General features: G+C 48.2%; 1 protein-coding gene and 1 long non-coding RNA gene across 2 annotated transcripts in view; one reads left to right on the top strand and one right to left on the bottom strand.

Moving 5' to 3' along the window:
- The window catches only part of LOC103782959 (uncharacterized), a 30,895-nt gene extending 15,703 nt beyond the window's left edge, over positions 1–15,192 (bottom strand). Inside the window, exons 1-2 of the long non-coding RNA XR_608458.5 lie at positions 15,047–15,192; positions 8,412–8,520 (exon numbers count right to left, since the gene is read on the bottom strand). This is a non-coding gene — a long non-coding RNA (uncharacterized LOC103782959). The remainder of the gene's footprint in view (positions 1–8,411; positions 8,521–15,046) is intronic.
- Positions 15,193–15,206: 14 nt separating this feature from the next.
- Positions 15,207–18,348, top strand: SRP14 (signal recognition particle 14). The gene is made up of 5 exons (XM_003826559.4): positions 15,207–15,385; positions 15,530–15,602; positions 16,084–16,196; positions 17,372–17,404; positions 17,889–18,348. Exons 1-5 carry the CDS (start codon positions 15,362–15,364, stop codon positions 18,054–18,056), a joined length of 411 nt encoding a protein of 136 aa, XP_003826607.1. The 5' UTR covers positions 15,207–15,361; the 3' UTR covers positions 18,057–18,348.
- The last annotated feature ends 432 nt before the right edge of the window (positions 18,349–18,780 follow it).

Genomic DNA, 18,780 nt, shown 5'->3' with positions numbered 1-18,780 from the left:
CTGCTTGTCAGGCTTGGAAGGTAGACACACATTCTTTCCCTGGAGGAGCTCACAGGCTGGCAGGGCAGACATTCACACTCTATTCAGAGGCAGGGCTCTGCAAGGGAAGGTAGCAAGTTGGTCAGGGGCAGAGGAGGGGCCGATGATGACAGAATGTCTGCAGAGCTCACAAATGTTCTATGAAGCACACAGTGCCGGCTGTTTGGAACGAAGCAGAAAGGGGTAAGGCAAAGTGCTCAGGATCAAACTGGGGAGATAGGAATGAGTCACAGTAAGTTGTCTTGACGTCCCCGCGGGGCAGTAGGGGACGGTTTCAAAGGGCTTTCAGAATTCAGGGCAGGGTCTTTTCCCACTTGGGTAATCAGGGAAGCCTTCTAGAAGGAGGTGGTATTTGAACTGTGGGGAATGTCAGGAGGCTGCACGAGGGAACCTGGACCTGAGTTGTGGGGACGCTGGTGCCAAAGCAGAAACTGAAGGCTGCCTCCTCCTGGACGAACTACCCGGGGGAAAATTAAACTTACTGGAGAGTGAAAGACTCCCCCAAGACACTCAAGTGAGGGAGTGGTGTCTACTGCTTCTCCTCTGCCCGCACTTCCTTAGGAGGGCAAGGCTGATTTCTCCTCCCCGTACCCATCAACTTCTGACCTTATCCATCTGCCCCACCCTGCCTTTCCATCCTCAGCTCCCACTTCCTTTCCCTAGGAACTGCCCATTACAATCTCTGCTATGACTTTTTAAAAAGCCCATTCGGTCTTTGTCCCCCTTTCCTGGCTCAGAGCTTTAAAAACCTTTGGGATCTCCTGAGTGACAGGAAAGCCTTTTGTCATTTGTAATGAGCATTTCCATCATACCTCAGGTTATGATAAGAAGGCAACTCAAGGTGGGCCCTTAATTTTAAGGGAGAGACTGGCCATGCCAGAAAGACCAAGCATGTGATCAGAGTGTGGAAATTTCGTCCCTACTCCCATCCCCACTGCACCGCCAACCTCTGGGGCGAGAGGGAAGGACTAGAGATTGAGTTCGTCATGTGGTTAATGATTTCATCAATGGTGCCTGTGGAGTAAAGCCCCATATAAAACTCGACACTGAAACTGCGAGGAGCTTCCCGGTTGGTGAACACACCGATGTGCTGGGAGAGGGACATACCACATTCCACGAGGAGAGGGCACGGAAGCTCTGCACACACACCGCCCCCACCCAACACCTTGCCCTACATAGCTCTTCCCTTTGGCTGTTCTGAGTCTATATGATAATAAAACTAATTGTAGGTATAGCATGCTCAGTGAGTTCTGTGAGCCATTCTAGCCAACTACTGAACCCTAAGTTTGGGTGGTGAGAACTCAAATGTGTAGTCAAGTCAGACAGAAGTGCCAGTAGCCTGTGGACCCTGCGTGCGCCTGAGTTCTGAAGTAAGGGTAGTCTTGGGGACTTTGACATTTAACTTGTGGAGTCTGACACTGTAAAAAAACCAAACTCGGTTTTTCCTACTATGCTCTCTCAACACGTTCCTGACACCAGATGGGGGGGCAGGGGTCTCTCCCCGCCACCAAGCAAGCTATCATTTCCGCAGCAGACACTAGTGGGGCATCCTCCAGTTCAACTCTGACTCTACCTGCCGACAGTGTCAGATCACACAGGTTGAGAACTCAGTCCCCTCTCCTCACTTCTGATGCCAAGTGCAAGCCCTGGGTTGTTTCGCCGCTGCTCTGTCTGACCAGCTAATTGGCGTTCACTAAAGCAGCTCACAGAACTCAGGGACAACTTACTTACATGTGTTAGCTTATTATAAGGATAGTCCACAAGATATACATGAAAAGATGCATAGGGTGAGCTATGGAGGAGGGGTGGAGCTTCTTTAACCTCCGTGGGTGCTCCACCCTCCAGGAATCCCCACGTCTTCAGCTATCAAGAAATCCTCTGAACCCTGCCCTTTTGGGTTTTTATGGACGCTTCATTACATAAGCCTGATTGACTAAACCGTTGGCCACGGGTGATCAACTTAAACTTCAGCCCCTTTTCCCTCCCTGGAGGTTGAAGGGTGGGGCTGAAAGTCCCAATCCTCTAACCCTGTCTTGCTCTTTCTGGCGGCCAGCTCCCATCTTGAAGCTACCTAGGTGCTTAGCGTGCAAAAAGACACTTAAAACTTAGGAGATTCCAAGGATTTTAGGAGTTGTATGTCAGGAATGAAGACCTAATTAATACCTGTTTCACAATATCACAGGCACTAACTGCAGGTAGTCAGTGTCAGAATTGACACTGAATCCAATTGCAGGATGCCCCGTTGGTGTCAGAGAAGAGTTGTCAGAACATACAAAGAGGACTCTTCCCTAAGATTCACATCACACTCCTTCTCCTGCCTGAAATGGCACTCTGCTCCCCGCATTAACTAGTCCACTAGTCTGTTTTTCTAAATTCTTTCTTCCCTTCAAAGTCCACCTCCTTCACAGCTTGGTACTAGTGATGCTGTCCTGTAGCCCTTTCTTGCATGTATAACTCCGCACCTCCCACTAGGTAGCATCTGCTTTTGAAGAGAGAGACCTGGGGAAGGCTTGCCCTGGACAAAGGAGTTGCCCGCTAAATGCTCATCGGTGGATAGAAGGGGAAGGCTGCATTGAAGTGAGGAAGGCTGCTGGCCTGGCGAGCATTCCTCAAGAAGAAGCCTCGGCTTCAGGCCTCTCCCCCTCCCTCCTTCCTCTGTTGGCTGTGAGAAGCAGTGTCTTGGGATGGGCCGGGTTTCGGGGCGCTGGCTCTGCAGTTCCAGCATCATTGCCCTGACAGTAAATACAAAATTTTGGCATCTTCCCTGCTGCGATCGCCAGGGCTCACCCAGGCCAACACCCGCCCCCTACACACACACCACACTCCACACACACACCACACACCCCCACACTCCACACACACATCCCCACCCTCCCCACACACCACCACTCCCCACTCCAGACACACACACCACACCCCCCCATACCACACATGCACCATCACCCCACACTCCCTACACACATCCACACACACTACCTCCTTACACACACACCCCCACACACCACACGCACACCGCACCACACACCCCCACACACCACACCCCCCACACACCACACACACACCACAACCCCACACACACACCACACGCACACCACCCCCCACACATACCACGCACCACACACACCACACATACACCACAACCCCACACACACACCACACACCATACACACACCCCACACCCCCCCACACCACACATACACAACACACACCACACCCCCACACAAACACACCACACACCACCCCCCACACACCACACACACACCACCCTCCACACACCACACCCCACCCCCACACCACACCCCCTCACACACGCACACACACCACACACCAACCCCCCACACACTACACACTCCTCATACACACACCACCCCCCACCACATACACAGACACACACATCACACCCCCCCACACCACACACACACCACCCCCCCATAGGCCCCACACACACCACCGCCCCTGCATACCACCGCCCCCACACCACACACTACTCACACACACACCACACCCCCACACACCACACATCACACACACACCACACCACACACATACCACACACACACACAACCACACACACACACCACACACCACCCCTACACACCACACACACACACCACACTCCACCCCCCACACACCACATACACACACCACTGCCCATGCACACCACACCCCCTCACACGCGCACACACCATGCACACACAACCCCCCCACACTACACACTCCTCACACACACACAACCCCCCACACATGCCACATGACGCCTCCCCACACACCACACACAACCACACACACAGACGCACACACCACACCCCACATCACACACACCACCACCCCCGCACACCACACTCCCCCACACACTCCTCACACACACCACACCCCCCACGCACACCACTCCCCCACACACCACACACACACCCTCACAACTTCCTCACACTCCCCCTACACACACACACACACACACACACACACAGGGGCTAGACCATGCCTAGCCTATGTCTGCCTCATTTTGGGCCGCAGTTGGAAACCACTGAACATGGCCATAGTCTGGCCTTGTTACTCCTCTCTCCCTTGCTGTTTGGCAAAGGGCCAGTAGAGAACAGTGCGTTCCCCCTTGCACACTTTCTCACCCACCTTCCACCTCACACACTCCACCTTTCCCTGAAGCTGCCTCCAAAAGCCTAGGTTTATGTCTCCTTCAACAGCTCTGACAGAGTCTAGTTGACCCAAGCCATGCGGGTAATTGGTGGGGGCAGACAGCCATGCTACCCATCCCCTCAACACCCTGGAAGATGAGCAGGCAGCAGACAGGTGGGGGCTACACTGGGCTCCTCCTCCCAGGGAGGCCCATGTGAGAGGTTTCACAAAGTGACCTAGAGGCACTTAGGAAGCCCAGGGCCTTCTTCCACATCACTGCCCACGGGGAACTGCTCTGAGTTGCTAGGCCTAGATCTGGCTTCAGAAAAAGCATGGCTCCTGCGTGATCTTTGGGCCTCCACCTTCACTCCTTCTTCCAGCCCCCACCTCCTCTGAAGGCCTCTCTCAGCATATGCTGGGTCTTAGAAGGAGAGAATATTAGCCATTTATACCCTCAGGGAAATTTAAATGGCCATGTTAAGTTTTAGCTGTAACTGGAATGAAAGGCCTGGTCCCCAGTTACAGGAATTGTAAGGAGCAGCTTCAGTGGAAAAGAGGGTTGGGAGGATGGGATGTGTCTTTCCTGGTATTACTGTGCCCCACTCCCCATGTTCTGCTTGTCAAGCAATCTGGAAGAATTCTTGCTCTTCCCCACCAAGTGTTGGGCAATCTTCTAGAACACTACCTCTTAAGATATTCTGAGTCCAAATCTCCCAAGATTTTCTCCCAAATCTCTTTATGGTGAGGATCTGGGTAAGACAAAATCCCATCCTATTTCAAGTTCTGAATAGAATACAATTCCATTTTATCTTGCCCTCAATTGGATTCTCTTCCTAATTTCTTTCCCAGCTATACTAGCCCCCAAACAGTCATTACGGCAATCCCAAAGTTACCTGACAGCATTGGAGTCTCACATTTAAAACTGGAAGGGACTTTACAGCTCAATCCCAACTCCCCAAGTTACAGAGGAAGAAACTCAAGTCCGGCAAAAAGTGACTTGTCTAAGGTTCCACGCCAATGAGTGGCAGAATTCAGATTAGAACTCAGCACTTCGGCTGCCACTCCAGTGCTGTTTCTGTAAGGCCACAACCACTTCACATCCCCACTCAATTTAGAGTTTGAGGCCTGGAGTTTAGGTACTATTTTTGGAGACATTGTTGGAAGTTCCAGGATGAGGTATTTATGAAGATTCAGTTCTCATTTCCCTCTCCAAAGCTCTTGGCTGGGTAACATGGCTCATGTCTGTAATCTCAGCACTTTGGGAGGCTGAGACAGGAGGGTCACTTGAGACCAGGAGTTTGAGACCAGCCTGGGCAACATGGTGAGACCCCAGTCTCTATAAAATAATAATAATAATAATAATAATAATAATAATAATAATAATAATAATATAAAGCTCTTGTTTTGTGTTATATTGCCCTAGTCAACTGCAACCTGGTCTGGGGTAGGAGGAGGCAGGGGGCCAGGGGGTAAGGAGGGCTGCTGAGCTGTGTGATGTCTCTGCTGGGCTCCCAGCCTGGCTGATGGGGGTTTATCCACCCCGACCTGGGAGCAGGTGTGGGCCCTCTGTCCCCAGAACTTCTTGAAGAACAGTTTGTTCTGCAGGGTGCAGCCAGGGTAGGGGGAGAGTTGCAGATACCAGTACAGCCCTGGAGCCCGTTGCAGCTGCTTCCTGTTGTCAGAGGGCTCCTCCACCAAGGGGCTGAGTTCCCTGACACCTCCACGCCCCTGCCTAGTTCTCCGTGTGGTATCCTGCCTCAGTAGGCCAGCAACTTCCCACGGATACCAAGGAAGGCTGTGTTCAAGTAGCAAGAGCTCAGAGTGAGGAAGTGCCCTGTGGCCAGGCACATTTCCAGCCTCGTGGCTGACCACCCCTGGTGCAAATAGGGTCCTGTCCTCACGTATGCAGATTGATTTCTGCCTTGTCTTCCTTTCCCTGTCTGAAAGATCTTTCCCATCCTGTCTGCAGAGTCAAGTTCTCCCCATCATTCTCGGTTCCATCTCTTCCCCGAAGCTTTGTCTGCAGTGACTCCCTCCCCACCCCCGCTTCACTGGCCGTACTGGACTGTCCAGCATGAGAGTGTGGGCCCTCATTTCACACTGCCTTGTCTTGTGGTTTGACATTTCACCTAGGTTTGTTTTGTCTCCTCTTCAAGACTTGAAGACAGGATGATTTGGGTCCTTAACCACTGCCTCCTACTTCAAACGAGATCCCTTACAGAGCTGAGCTCAGAGCCGACCCTGTGTGTAAGGGCATAATAAATCCTGGCTGAATGTCCCGTCTCAGTGTCTCTGTCTTGGTTCCTGCCTGAATTTCAGTCAGCTGAGCCACAGTTCACCCCAGACCCTGTAGCATCTTGGGAGGAGAAATTTGGGCTCCTCTGCCTGGTAGTCACGTTGCCTCACTGCAGGAAGTGACCCAGGCCTTGCCGTCTCCCAGCTTGTGGGCCTTCTTGCCTCCAGGTTCCCCTCTGACTAATCATGAGAGTGCTATGGGGCTGACTGGAAGCGACCACTCCTGTCCCAGAAGGGACTTCCCCAGCCTGAATGCTTGCAGGTGGACGGCAAGGGAAGGGGGGATAGTGCTGGTAATATGCAAGGTGGTGCCCTCGTCTAGTTCCAGGGACACAGCTCATAGAACACTCCCAAAAGGGGCTGTTCAGCCTGTCTCCATTCTTGCAGCTCTCTTCACCCCAAGCCTCAGGCGGGGCCTGGCTCGTTGTCCCTGGGGGGTCTGAAAGGGGCTGGAGTGGGGGTGGAGTGAGCAGCAACCCGGGACTCTCAGCTCAGTGCTTTTCCCCCCATTGTGAAATGGCCTTGGATAAGGGCCAAGCAGGAAGCTGCCTCCTATAGCTCAGCGGCCTGGCGCCTGGGGTGTGAGGACGGCCCCAGGCCCTTCCCTTCCCAAGGGAGGGCTGAAGCTGACACACGGAGTCCACCTGCACGGAGACACTGAGCTGCCCTTGGCTAAGTCATGAGGGGCCTATGCCCTCCCTCCTGCTCTCTGTGCCAGCTAGGTTGTGGCAGGCAGATGGGTGTGTGGAAAGTGCATGGTCCTGGGGCTCAGGGCCCGGGGCTTCCAGTCTCACCTTTGGCATTACCAAGCTTTGTGATCTTGGTCAAGTCATTTTCCCTCTTTGGACCTCACTCAGTTTCTATTCACTTGTGAATAACTAGCAGGTAAAGGGTTGGACTAAAAAGGTCTTGGAGGCCTCTTCCAGCTCAATATTGTGACTCACTGAAGTCAATGATTCATTGATGTTATTACTGGGACTTGGCTCTGATCAGATGGGAGTTTCTTCATTGTGTCTGTCTAGGATTCCCTGTGTAAATCTGCATCTGTGGGTCTGTCACAGAGGTGGAGTGGGCTTCCCCGAACAATCAAGGATGAATGATGACACAGAGGCCAAGAGATGAACAGCATCTGTTGCTTTGGGGAGTCGAGACACCTGTTGGGTAATTTGTGCAGAACTCTGGCTATATAATTTCCTGTCCTTGACTTTCAGACAGGAAACTTTAAATTGGGGACCCCTAATCATCCTGAATAAGGGAGCCCCTCCCCCACCCACTAAACCCATGAAAGTGTGGGGAGGAGGAGGGCAGGAATAGGTGCTCATGCCCCAGACTTCCAGCCTGGCTGGGAATAACTATGCTTGCAATAACTATGCTTGCCTTTCCTGGCCTCAGTTTCCCCTCTTACAATATGGGGTATGCTGGCCCCCTTCTTGAGGTTCAGCGAGGAAGGAAATCCTAGATGAGAAGGGGAGAACCTCTTAAAGTTCACACACATTTCTTGAGTGCCACCACCTGATTCTGTACAAGGATGGCCTTCCAGGCATGTGGGGCCAGGGGCTGCCCATGATGTGTAGCCTAGAGGGTACTGGCAATTCCTTTGTATCTCCCCAAAGCCCCTATACCAGAAATCCCACCATTAGAGTCTGTTCTTTGTTTAACATCACCTAAGTTTCCTCCACAAATGGAGGGCGTGTGACATACTAACCATTTGTCCTGAACATGTTCGTGTGATTTAGCTACCAGATGGGTTGCCTCCACACAGCTAGCTGAGCTTAGTGAGAGACTGGGATTTTGATGGGGAGGGAGGGAGGGGTGTTTTGCACGACCGAATATTTCTACTCAGGGTACTGCTTGAGAAGGAGAGGAAAAGAACAATGAAACCTAGCTTTTCTGCCATGCTTTCTCACTTATAAGCTTTTATATTCACATTGTCACACTGAACTCACCACAGCAGTGTGAGGAAGATCTTCCCATTTTACAGCTGAGGAAATGGAGGCTCATAGAGATTAAGATGACTTTCCTTCAGAGATACAGCCAAGAAATGCCAAGTTGGACCTGGAATCCAAAGACAGGATTAAGGAGACAGAATTCTGCATGGGAGTGGGAGGGGGACAGGGGCTTGGGATAGGAACCCACACCCAGAGGGAGGGAAAGATGAGGAGTGGAGAGAGAGTCCCAGTTTGGTCCTCTCTGCCTAGAGCTGGTCTCTTTTCTGCCTTCCCTCCCTTCTTGTCACCTCTTTGGACAGCTGAAAGACAGCTGAAAGCTCAGCACTCCTGAGCTGCCCGCAGGCTACACTCATTTGCAAGTTCTTCTTCGCACAGAGGTGGCAGGCTCCTCAGCTAGAACAACGCTCACCTCACAGGACTATTGGGGGCTCAAAAGTGGATACATGTAAGCACCTAGAAATGAACCTGGCACTTAGTAACTTCTCAATAAATATAAGCAAGCTATTATCTGAGAAAAAAATAGTCTCTTCTCTAGTGGAGAAGTCAGTCAGCTTCTTGCACCTAGAACAGTGCCAAACACTGCTTGTTTAGCCTTGTTCAGTGAATGGATGAATGATAATCTTTCTGTAACACGGAAAGTTCTAGCCTCCACAGAAGTAATTTTGAAAAATAATGACCACGATCTTGGATATTCTTAGGGTTGATCTAAGGTAAACGACAGGGCAAGATCTGGGAGTGGCTGAGGCGGTCACCCATGGCTGCGCTCGTCTGGTGAGGCCAGGGCGTCCCCTACTGGCCCAAGACGCGTCACAGGCAGGTCGAGGCCACTCCTCACCTCTGCGATGGCGCCTGGAGGGAGGGCGTGGTGGCGTTGCTGCGAGCGAGGGGGAAGGCCAGTGTTAATCACTGACACTTGTGGGCTCCGGAAACTTCCCTAGGGCCCCCAGAAGGGGCTGGGGGGAGAAAAGCAGCAGTTCTAAGAATTTTGGAAGTAGAAGTGACATTAGCAATCTAGCCTAAGTCCTGAACATAACAGTGAAAATACTTTAAAAAATACATCAACTGGGTGTTTACTATGAGCCCTTTACGTGGATTATGTCCTTGAAAGCCGACAACAACCCTCTGAGGCAGGTTCCCTGTGGAGGATAAGGCGCAAGCAAGTACCTCGTGCAGGGCCTCATAGCAAGTTGGGGAGCAGGGTGAGCCTGGGGTCTCTGACTCACAGTCCAGGGCACCTGTGCTGTCTCTCTAGGACACTGGGGCTTGGGATTTAAATCCATGACTTCATCCTGGGGTGGGGATGGAGAGAGTTCCTGGAGCCCTGAGTTGGCCGAGCAGATACAATGAACACTTGTTGACCAACTGACTGCAGAAAAGAATAAAGGAATTGGGAACTGCCAGTGTTGGAGTGGATTCAGTCCAGGGAGTGTGTTGACGTGGCTTCAGGGTGTTTACTCTCTCCGGGCACCCAGGCTTCCAGGACACACTCTCATCTCCCTCCGGCCACTCCTCTGGCCTTCTTTAGGATGGCTCCACCAGAGCTAACCACCTCCCGCTGACGTGGGAGGTCTCCCAGCCTTAGGTTCTAAAACTTGTCATCCCAAAGCCAGACCTGCCCAGTGCCATTCCTCCATGTGTTTAGATGATACCCTCCTTCCTTCATCCAGAACTGACCCTTAAATCAGCACACTGGAGCTACGGTGAGGCAGCTCAGAGCCCAAGGTATAGTTCCCCTCAGACTGAGACTGAAAAGTTAAACTAGCCCAGAGGCCAGTCCTCCGTAAGGTGCAGAGTGTCTTGTTGCAATCTGCTCCTGTAGAATGAATCCACCTTGACGAGGAGGACGTGGAACAGCCCACTCCCAACTAAGGGACTGCGGTGTAATAATGCATCCCTTAGCTCATTTACTCCTCCCCTTGACATGAGGTAGGCACTTTTATGACTTCCCCATTTTACAGATGAGGACACTGAGGCACAGAGAGACTTAAGCAATTTTGGAATATGCAAAAAAGATTAGTGGAAACAAATACATTAAAGAAAAAGATAAACTCAAAAACAACAATAACAAAAAACAAAACAAAACAAAAAATAGTGGATGTTTCCAATGAAAAATTATACATTGTTTAGAACACAGCCTTCTGGATTAGCTGATGTCTAGCCTTTTATTTCCTTTGCGCTATTTTACAACTCTGTAGGTTGTAGAGACTCAATGGCAATGCAGAGGATTCTTGTCTATGGATGTACAAATGCTTCTGTTCAGTGAAGGGACAACCCTGGGTCCCTCCTGTGCAAAATCCAATTTTGCTTCCATTTACAAATTCATTCCAGAATTCCTGATGTTTACTGGATTCCCCTTTGAATGGATTGTAACATACATCTGGTTTCCTTATTAATAATAGGTTAAACAAAATACAAATTGTTTTTGAGACAGCATCTCACTGTTTCCCTGACTGGAGTGCAGTGGCACAATCATGGCTTATTGCAGCCTTGACTACCCCAGCTAGGAACCCCATCCAGGAACTAGCGACTGTGTTTTTAAGCATTATACTTTCCAGGCACTGCAAAGTGTAATTGCATTAGAGTAACTGCAGCTGCAAATTAATCAACCCTAACCTGAACAAGATCCTTGACCCTAATTCAAACCCTAACCAAATTCCTGACCCTAATTCAAAACCAACTCTAATTAAACACCTAATAAATTAAAGTGTGCTCTGTCTGAGGAAAAAACACATTACCCCTGCATTTTGGGAGAGACAATCTCAGGTTTTACAAACAAGCATACTTATTCAGGTCCCTTAGGTCGGCTAGGCCCTGAGGAGCAGGGGTACTTTTCTCTGCCCGTCTTCCCATGGGGAAGTGGCCAAAGCTGGTACGGTGTTTTGTGCCCAGGGCCTTCGTTTTGCTCTTGGTGCTGCCTAGGCCTTTGATGAAGCCCCCATGATGTGGGAAAGGATTTGGGAACCATTTTCATGTCATGGTTCTCCTAGAACTGTGAAAGGGAGAGGAAAAACTGAGGGAGAGGGAGCAGGAAGGTGTGTGGCCTGCATGACTTAGAGACAGTGACCCAGCTCCATGCCTCACATACATACTGCTCTGCTCCAAGGCCAAAAGCCATTAACCTCTATTATGCATTTAAATTACAATTTGATGAATGATATGTTACCCTAATCACACATAATTGCAAGTTAGGATTTGGGGTGCTGGAAAACATCAAAATTTAACCATGTTATATTGACATAAACTCTCAATTTCATTGTACCCCTGAGCTACCTTTATTCCTGATTGATCACATACAATACCATTTTTCTCACTGATGAATTTATTTTCAGATATAGTCTTATACATCAATGAACTTTATCATTGCTTTTACTCATTGTTTTAATTTTTTTAATCTCAAAAATTTAAATTTAGCAACATTATTTTACTTCATAGTACTTGCTTTTATGATCCCTTTTATTTATGGCAAATGATACTGGTTTTCCACTTATGATCATGATATTAAATACACAAGTAGAAAGTGAGTCAATGTAAAGAAAAATATTAACTAACAGTACAGGTGGTATTAAGATAATGGCAGAAATCAGGATGGTGATGTTGAAATGATGGAAGGTGTGTGGTCTATAAGTAATAACACTATTTGATACTATACTGTTTATTGGGCATTTACTATGTGCTAGGCCCAATGTTATCAATGACAGCGCTGTCCAGTAGAATTTGTGATGATGGAAATGCTCTACATCTGTACTATCCAAGCCACATATTGCTACTGAATCCTTGAAATGTGGCTAGTGTGACTGAGGAATTAAAATTTTAAAATTAATTTAAACATCTATATTTACCATATTAGAGCAAGCCTAAGGCTCTTACATATAGTATTTTATAAAATCTTCATAACCTCAATGAAGTAAGCATTATTATTGTTACTTTGCTAGTGAAGAGACTTAGGCCTTGAGAGGTTGCCTGAGGCCACATAATCAATAAGTAGCAGACGTGGGATCTGAACCCCGATCACTTTGACTTCTGAATAGGTGCTCTTGGTCATTTCCCACAGAAAAACAAAGCCCAAAGAATATTCCATCAGTAGTTGAATTGCACTGGATCCAGTGCGATGCACGCATTCCATGTACTAGGACATAGACATCTCTGGGGGACCATCCAGCCTGCCACCGAGATTTTTGCAGAAGTCCAGATGCTAGTGTGACTGCAATCAGATTAAACTTTCAAGATAGCTAACAGGACTCATGCAGGTGTAGATGTGAAAATTAAAAGAAAAAGAACAGCTGGTGGCAGCGGCTCATGCCTATAGACCCAAGTACTTAGGAGGCTGAGGCTGGAGGATAGCTTGAGCCTGAGAGGTGGACGCTGCAGTGAGCCGAGATTGCACCACTGCACTCTAGCCTGGGTGACAGAGTGAGACCCTGCCTCAAAAAGAAAAAGGAATCCGGGATGATTCATGGGTGTTTTTATTTCAGTAACTGGTCAGATGGTGGTGCCATTTAATAAATAGCAAAGATGTGGGAAGTAAAAAGTTTTGATTTGGTCACGTAATATCTGAGATGCTCATTACACATCCAGGTGGAACTACCAAGTGGACAGCTGAATATGCAAGTTTGGAGCTCAATACAGAGGTAAAAGCTATAATTAAAAATTGGGGAGTCATCTTCGCACACCTCAAGACTAGCATAGATTAGAACAGTCTGGTGAAAACCCCTCCTATAGGGCCGCCAACACAAGACCACTTTGTGATGGCACCATATGAATAACCTCTAGCATGCGTGTCCAACCTTTTGGCTTCCCTGGGCCACATTGAAAGAATCGTCCTGGGCCATATGTAAAACACACTAACACTAATGATAGCTGATGAGATAAAAAAAATTTTTTAAAAAGGGCCCATGCATAATTTTCATGATATCTGCCAATACAGATGAGCAAAAACATCCTCACATTCAAATGACTGGACACCCATGCAAGAGCCCTGGGCCTTGATATTACTAGCTCAGAAGTCAAAGTCCTGGTTGAGAGCACCAGATTGACCCACGTTAGGTCATATGCTTGAGCCCAGGTGCTGAGGGCAGTTGAGAGAGTGACCCTCTGACCCTTCTATTTATTTATTTATTGCCTCTCACCAAAACCCACACAACAGGGGATTGCGAACAGGTTCAAATGCTGGAGAACCAAAAGCCAATACAGGTTGGCTACACAAGGTCATCAGCCTAGGGCAGGAAGTGGGCAACGGGCGCTGGCCATTTGGAAGAAAATGTGAAATCAGAGAGTGAACATATTTAAGCCATTAAGTTTGAATCTCCTAACTGGGCTCCTCATTTCCTGCCCTGTCTCTCTACAGTGCATTCTCCACAACACAGACAGGGGGATCTTTAAAAAATATAAATCAGATTTTCAGTGTTCTGTTGAAAACTTCCTTAACGAGTCTTCTCTTTGTATCTAGAACAAAATCCAGGCTTACCATGGTCACGGGCCCTACATAATCTGGTCCCCAGCTACCTCTCCCTACTCCTTTACTCCTTGCTCCACAAGCCCTCCTCACCCCTACCCGCACCTGCCAGTCTTACAGACACAGGGCAACTTGTTTCCCCTTTGAAGGTTTTGCTCTAGCCGTTCCCTGTGTCTGAAACACTGTGTCCCTAGATCTTTGGATGGCTGGTCCTTTCAGCTTTCAACTCAAAGTTCTCCTTTTCGACGAGAACTCCCCTGACCCCAACCCAGGCAGTCCCCTTCCCACTCTCATTATACAGCCCTGCTTAGGCTGTCTTCACGGAATTCATTATCTGAAGCTGTACTACTTACTTGTTTGCTTCATTGTTTATTTCCTCCCTGCCCCTTTAACCCAACTTCCAGGAAACCAGGAACTTAGCTTTTCTTATCCTGCTGCATCCCCAACCTCTACAACCGTGCCTGGCACAGACTGAGAGGCACTCAGCGAAAACCTCTTGTGTGGTGGAATGCTTGACTTTATAGAGGGCCCAGGGTTCAAGTTGGCTACTGGCAGAGAGGGCTTACAACCTAGTTCTCCTGACTAATCAGAGGTAGAACTAAAGACTGGGCTCCAGCCCCTCATTTTTTTTTTTTTTTTTTTTTTTTTTTTGAGACGGAGTCTCGCTCTGTCTTCCAGGCTGGAGTGCAGTGGCGCGATCTCAGCTCACTGCAAGCTCTGCCTCCTGGGTTCACGCCATTCTCCTGCCTCAGCCTCCCGAGTAGCTGGGACTACAGGCGCCCGCCACCACGCCCGGCTAACTTTTTTGTATTTTTAGTAGAGACGGGGTTTCACCGTGTTAGCCAGGATGGTCTCAATCTCCTGACCTCGTGATCCACCCGCCTCGGCCTCCCAAAGTGCCGGGATTACAGGCGTGAGCCACCGCACCCGGCCCAGCCCTTCTGGCTAGAGCTGCAGGTCAGCGTTTAGGGAGAGTTTAAAGGATCTCTACAGTAACTTATAATGACAATAATGAAAAGAACAATAGCTGATACCTACTGAACACGCTGTATGTGCCAGGCACTGTTCTACGTATTTAATCTGAGTTTCATTTACGCTTCACGACCACACTGCGCGGTAGGTACTATCATTACCCTTACTTTATGGATAAGGAAACTGAGTCACTGAGTTGTTAGGTTACCTGTCCAGCATACAGCTGAATATAAATCGTACGCTGCTATCAAAACTTTCTTTTGCTCTCACTCCCTCACACTGGCTGGGGTGAGACGGCCCAGGACAGCCCCAGCGCCTCCGGGTCACAGGCCTCCGGACGTCCCAGGGCGCGGGCGCTAGGCGGGCGGGGAGGGGGGAGGGCGCAGGCCGGGATTGGTGGAAGAGAAGAGATTGGTGGAAGACAATGGAAGTCTAGTAGCGGAAGTCCCGCCCAGCCTAGGCCGAACTTCCGGCTCTCACTGCTAGGGGCTTAAGCGGAGGGAGTCGAGCCAGCGTCGCCGCGATGGTGTTGTTGGAGAGCGAGCAGGTATGGCTAGGCCTGGCCGGCCGAGGGAAGGGGGCGGCTCAGGCGTTACTCGAGACCTGTGCCTCCTGCAGGAGGACCAGGGCCTTGACGCGGCGGGACGAGGATTTGGGGCTGGCTAACGGGGCTGGGCCTGTTGTTTTCCAGTTCCTCACGGAGCTGACCAGACTTTTCCAGAAGTGCCGGACGTCGGGCAGCGTCTATATCACCTTGAAGAAGTGTAAGCAGCGGGAGGGGAGCCGGGCGATGCTCCCTGGGTGCCCGGTGTCTGGGAGCCACCGGAGTCTGTCTGCCGCGGACCGCCGCCTTCCTCTACCTTTCGCCACCCTGTACTGGGCACATTCGGGGCTTCGGGCCCGGAAAATAGTAGGGATTGTAGCTGGCTCAGTCCCCAGCACTGAGCCGCCTAGGTTGCTTCTGGTAACAATGGGCCCCAAGCAGCCCAGGGCTCTTTGTCAGGGATCCCAGACGCCGCCACTTTGAGTGGAATTTAACGTGCTTCGATATTACATGTTTCCGTCGTGGAAATAATAGTTTCTCCAGGGTTTCGCCAGACCGTGATAGCAGATGAGGTGTTTAACAAAACCAGAGCAGCGGGGCTGGATTAGGTCATCACTTACCCCCCTCCTCTGTTTTAACTGTTTGTCTGCCGCTCAGCCACGTACGCGGCCGTGTTCACCAGGATGCATTTTTTCCTTCAGATGACGGTCGAACCAAACCCATTCCAAAGAAAGGTACTGTGGAGGGCTTTGAGCCCGCAGACAACAAGTGTCTGTTAAGAGCTACCGATGGGAAGAAGAAGATCAGCACTGTGGTGAGCTTAATTTCTAAGGCCGTCTTTTGAAATGTAAAGACTTGAACTTAACAGAGGATGGGGCGTTTCTGAACCAGGCTTTTATTTATTTTTCCCTTTTGCCCTGTGTGGCTATTTTTGAGACCAAGACCTTCCTATACTTTAGTAGTGGAAACCTCCAGAATAAAATAAGAAGGTAGAGGTCAGACAGTCGTTAGTTCTGCTAAAGCTCTTGTGGAAATGAAAGTAGCATATTGGTCCTTATTGGTAGTACTGTAAGGAGCAGCTGGCATAAATATTTGATTCCTTAGCCCCTTACTGTGCTGGGCCTTCAATAAGCAGTTTCTTGGTACCAGGTGATGCTATTATTTCCTTATCTTTGTGGTTCACATGGCGAATGTGCAGCTAGATGTTAGGTTTGGCACTTGAGAAAATATACATTTAGTCAAGAGCCCTAGTCTTTCAGTGGAGGTTGAATAAGGCAAAGGAAGAGACTCCTTGAATTGAGTGAATACTACTTTATTCTGCTGTGGCAGAAATCACATTAGTGTAGGATACTGACTGCATGAAAATGTAGACTATACTTAGTTGGAAGTCTCCCGCGACAAGTTATCTTGAGAGGACTTCTACAGTAAAACAAGCTTATGTGGTTTTACAGATAAAGTTAGATATCATGAAATAACAAAAACCTAAGGAATGTTCTTCAGAGGTAGAATTTATTTTGTGGTAGCTCGCATTGTGCTTAAATATGCTTGAATTAATGGAAGGCAGGTTTAAAAATAAGATGGGGAGGGAGTAGTTTAAATATATCTTCTATTAATGTATAAAAAATTAATACTGAGAAGTCCTCTGACTTTTCTCAGAACCCAGGGAGAAAACCCAATGCCACCTTTCTAAGGGATTTCAAGAGGTGAGACACAAAGCTTTTTTTTTTTTTTCCAAAGGAGCCTACTGCCTTTCACCTCTTGGTGCAATTCTCATGTGGAAAAAGATGCAGAGCTCCTTTTCTTGTTCTCTAGGCAGAGGAAAGTAGAGTAGAAAAATAACCATTCGTGTATTATGAACCCTGAAGTTGGGGAGAAGTATTTTAAAGATAAGGATATTGTCTTCTGGAGGCTTTTGAGATACTATCTGGGGTGGAGAAGAGGATGCTTATATGGATAATAGGTATGACCTCTTTTTTCCTTCTTTTTCAGGTGAGCTCCAAGGAAGTGAATAAGTTTCAGATGGTGAGTTTTGGGTGTTCCTTATGTTTCCCTTCTCAGGGCAAGAGTCAGTATGATAGTGAACACTGGGTAAGATTGATACTTGGGTTCACTGCTCTCCGGAGATAAGTTTTACCAGTATGTTTCAAGTAAAAGCTGCCCGGGTGTGAATTTCAACGCTAATACCGTCTTCCTTTCTAGTCTTTTTAAGTTAGATTTTGTCTTAGGCTGTAGATATATGCTACCTATAGTATAGTTGAACAAGAAGTTGCCTGCAATTTTCCCTTGGAAAAAAACGTAAAAAATGTGTGCAACTGTCTGTGGGTGTTGCAGAAGCTGCTATAATGTGAAAGAGTGTTTTATGCTTATACCATTTTCCGGTACAAGTGTCCAATGGTGCTATATTCTTTCCTGATTTTGGCTACCCTAAATCCATTATGCAAATAGGGCTGGTGTTCTGCCAGTTTGCACATCTTCCCACTAAGGTATGCTCTGTTGTATCTTTCAGGCTTATTCAAACCTCCTTAGAGCTAACATGGATGGGCTGAAGAAGAGAGACAAAAAGAACAAAACTAAGAAGACCAAAGCAGCAGCAGCAGCAGCAGCAGCAGCACCTGCCGCAGCAGCAACAGCAGCAACAACAGCAGCAACAACAGCAGCAACAGCAGCACAGTAAAGGGCATACATTTCCTGCTTTCACCAATTAACCACTGAATTGCTATTTTTTCCTTTTGGCTAGATAGCTAGGTTTCTGGTTCCCCCACAGTAGGTGTTTTCACATAAGATTAGGGTCCTTTTGGAAAGAATAGTTGCAGTGTTTATAGGATAGTTGTGGTAAGAATCTAGTTTATTTTGCATTTGGCTAATTGGTCTGTGCTGCATGGTTATATACTCCTGGATTATAGATTAAAAGTCTCTGTAGACATCTCTGTGAAGAGCAAGCTATCATTAAACATGTCTGTTTATCAGCACTGTCTCTTTATTCCTTTCCCAACCCATTTTAATAGTTCTGGCAATAACTACTAAATCTAGAATGATGTGATTAATGAATAGGCTTTAGCTCTATAATATCTTCTAGGTTATTAGAATTGAAACCTGACAGTTTTATAAAAAGTCAAGTTATCTCATGAGCTGCTTCCCACCTGGCTGTATAATTTTATCATCATGGTTCCCCAATTTTGATGAGTTCTCACAGTCAAATGAGAGTTTGTTTAACCACCTTAGGAGAAACATACTACAAAGTCATCAAGAATAAAGGTTCCAAAGTAATTATGATTTTTGGTTTCTTTATGCCCTTTAGTTTGGATATTTTCATGTGCTTAGTCATTACAGCCAAGGGAAGAAAAGGCTATTTACCTTATGTTCCAGCTCCCTAAAACCTTTAGTGTTAATAGATTTAC

The sequence above is a fragment of the Pan paniscus genome, chromosome 16, assembly GCF_029289425.2.
Source record: "Pan paniscus chromosome 16, NHGRI_mPanPan1-v2.0_pri, whole genome shotgun sequence".
Lineage (NCBI taxonomy): Eukaryota > Metazoa > Chordata > Mammalia > Primates > Hominidae > Pan > Pan paniscus.
The sequence above is the reverse complement of the archived record's forward strand: the minus strand, read 5'-3'. Positions and strand labels throughout refer to the sequence as shown.

What these genes read in the sequence shown, in the direction of transcription:
- SRP14 (XM_003826559.4), top strand. Translation starts at nt 15,362, where the DNA reads ATGGTGTTGTTGGAGAGCGAGCAG. An exon ending in TGTTGTTGGAGAGCGAGCAG is followed by an intron (nt 15,386 to 15,529) that starts GTATGGCTAGGC and finishes GTTGTTTTCCAG; the next exon opens with TTCCTCACGGAGCTGACCAG. An exon ending in CTATATCACCTTGAAGAAGT is followed by an intron (nt 15,603 to 16,083) that starts GTAAGCAGCGGG and finishes TTTTTCCTTCAG; the next exon opens with ATGACGGTCGAACCAAACCC.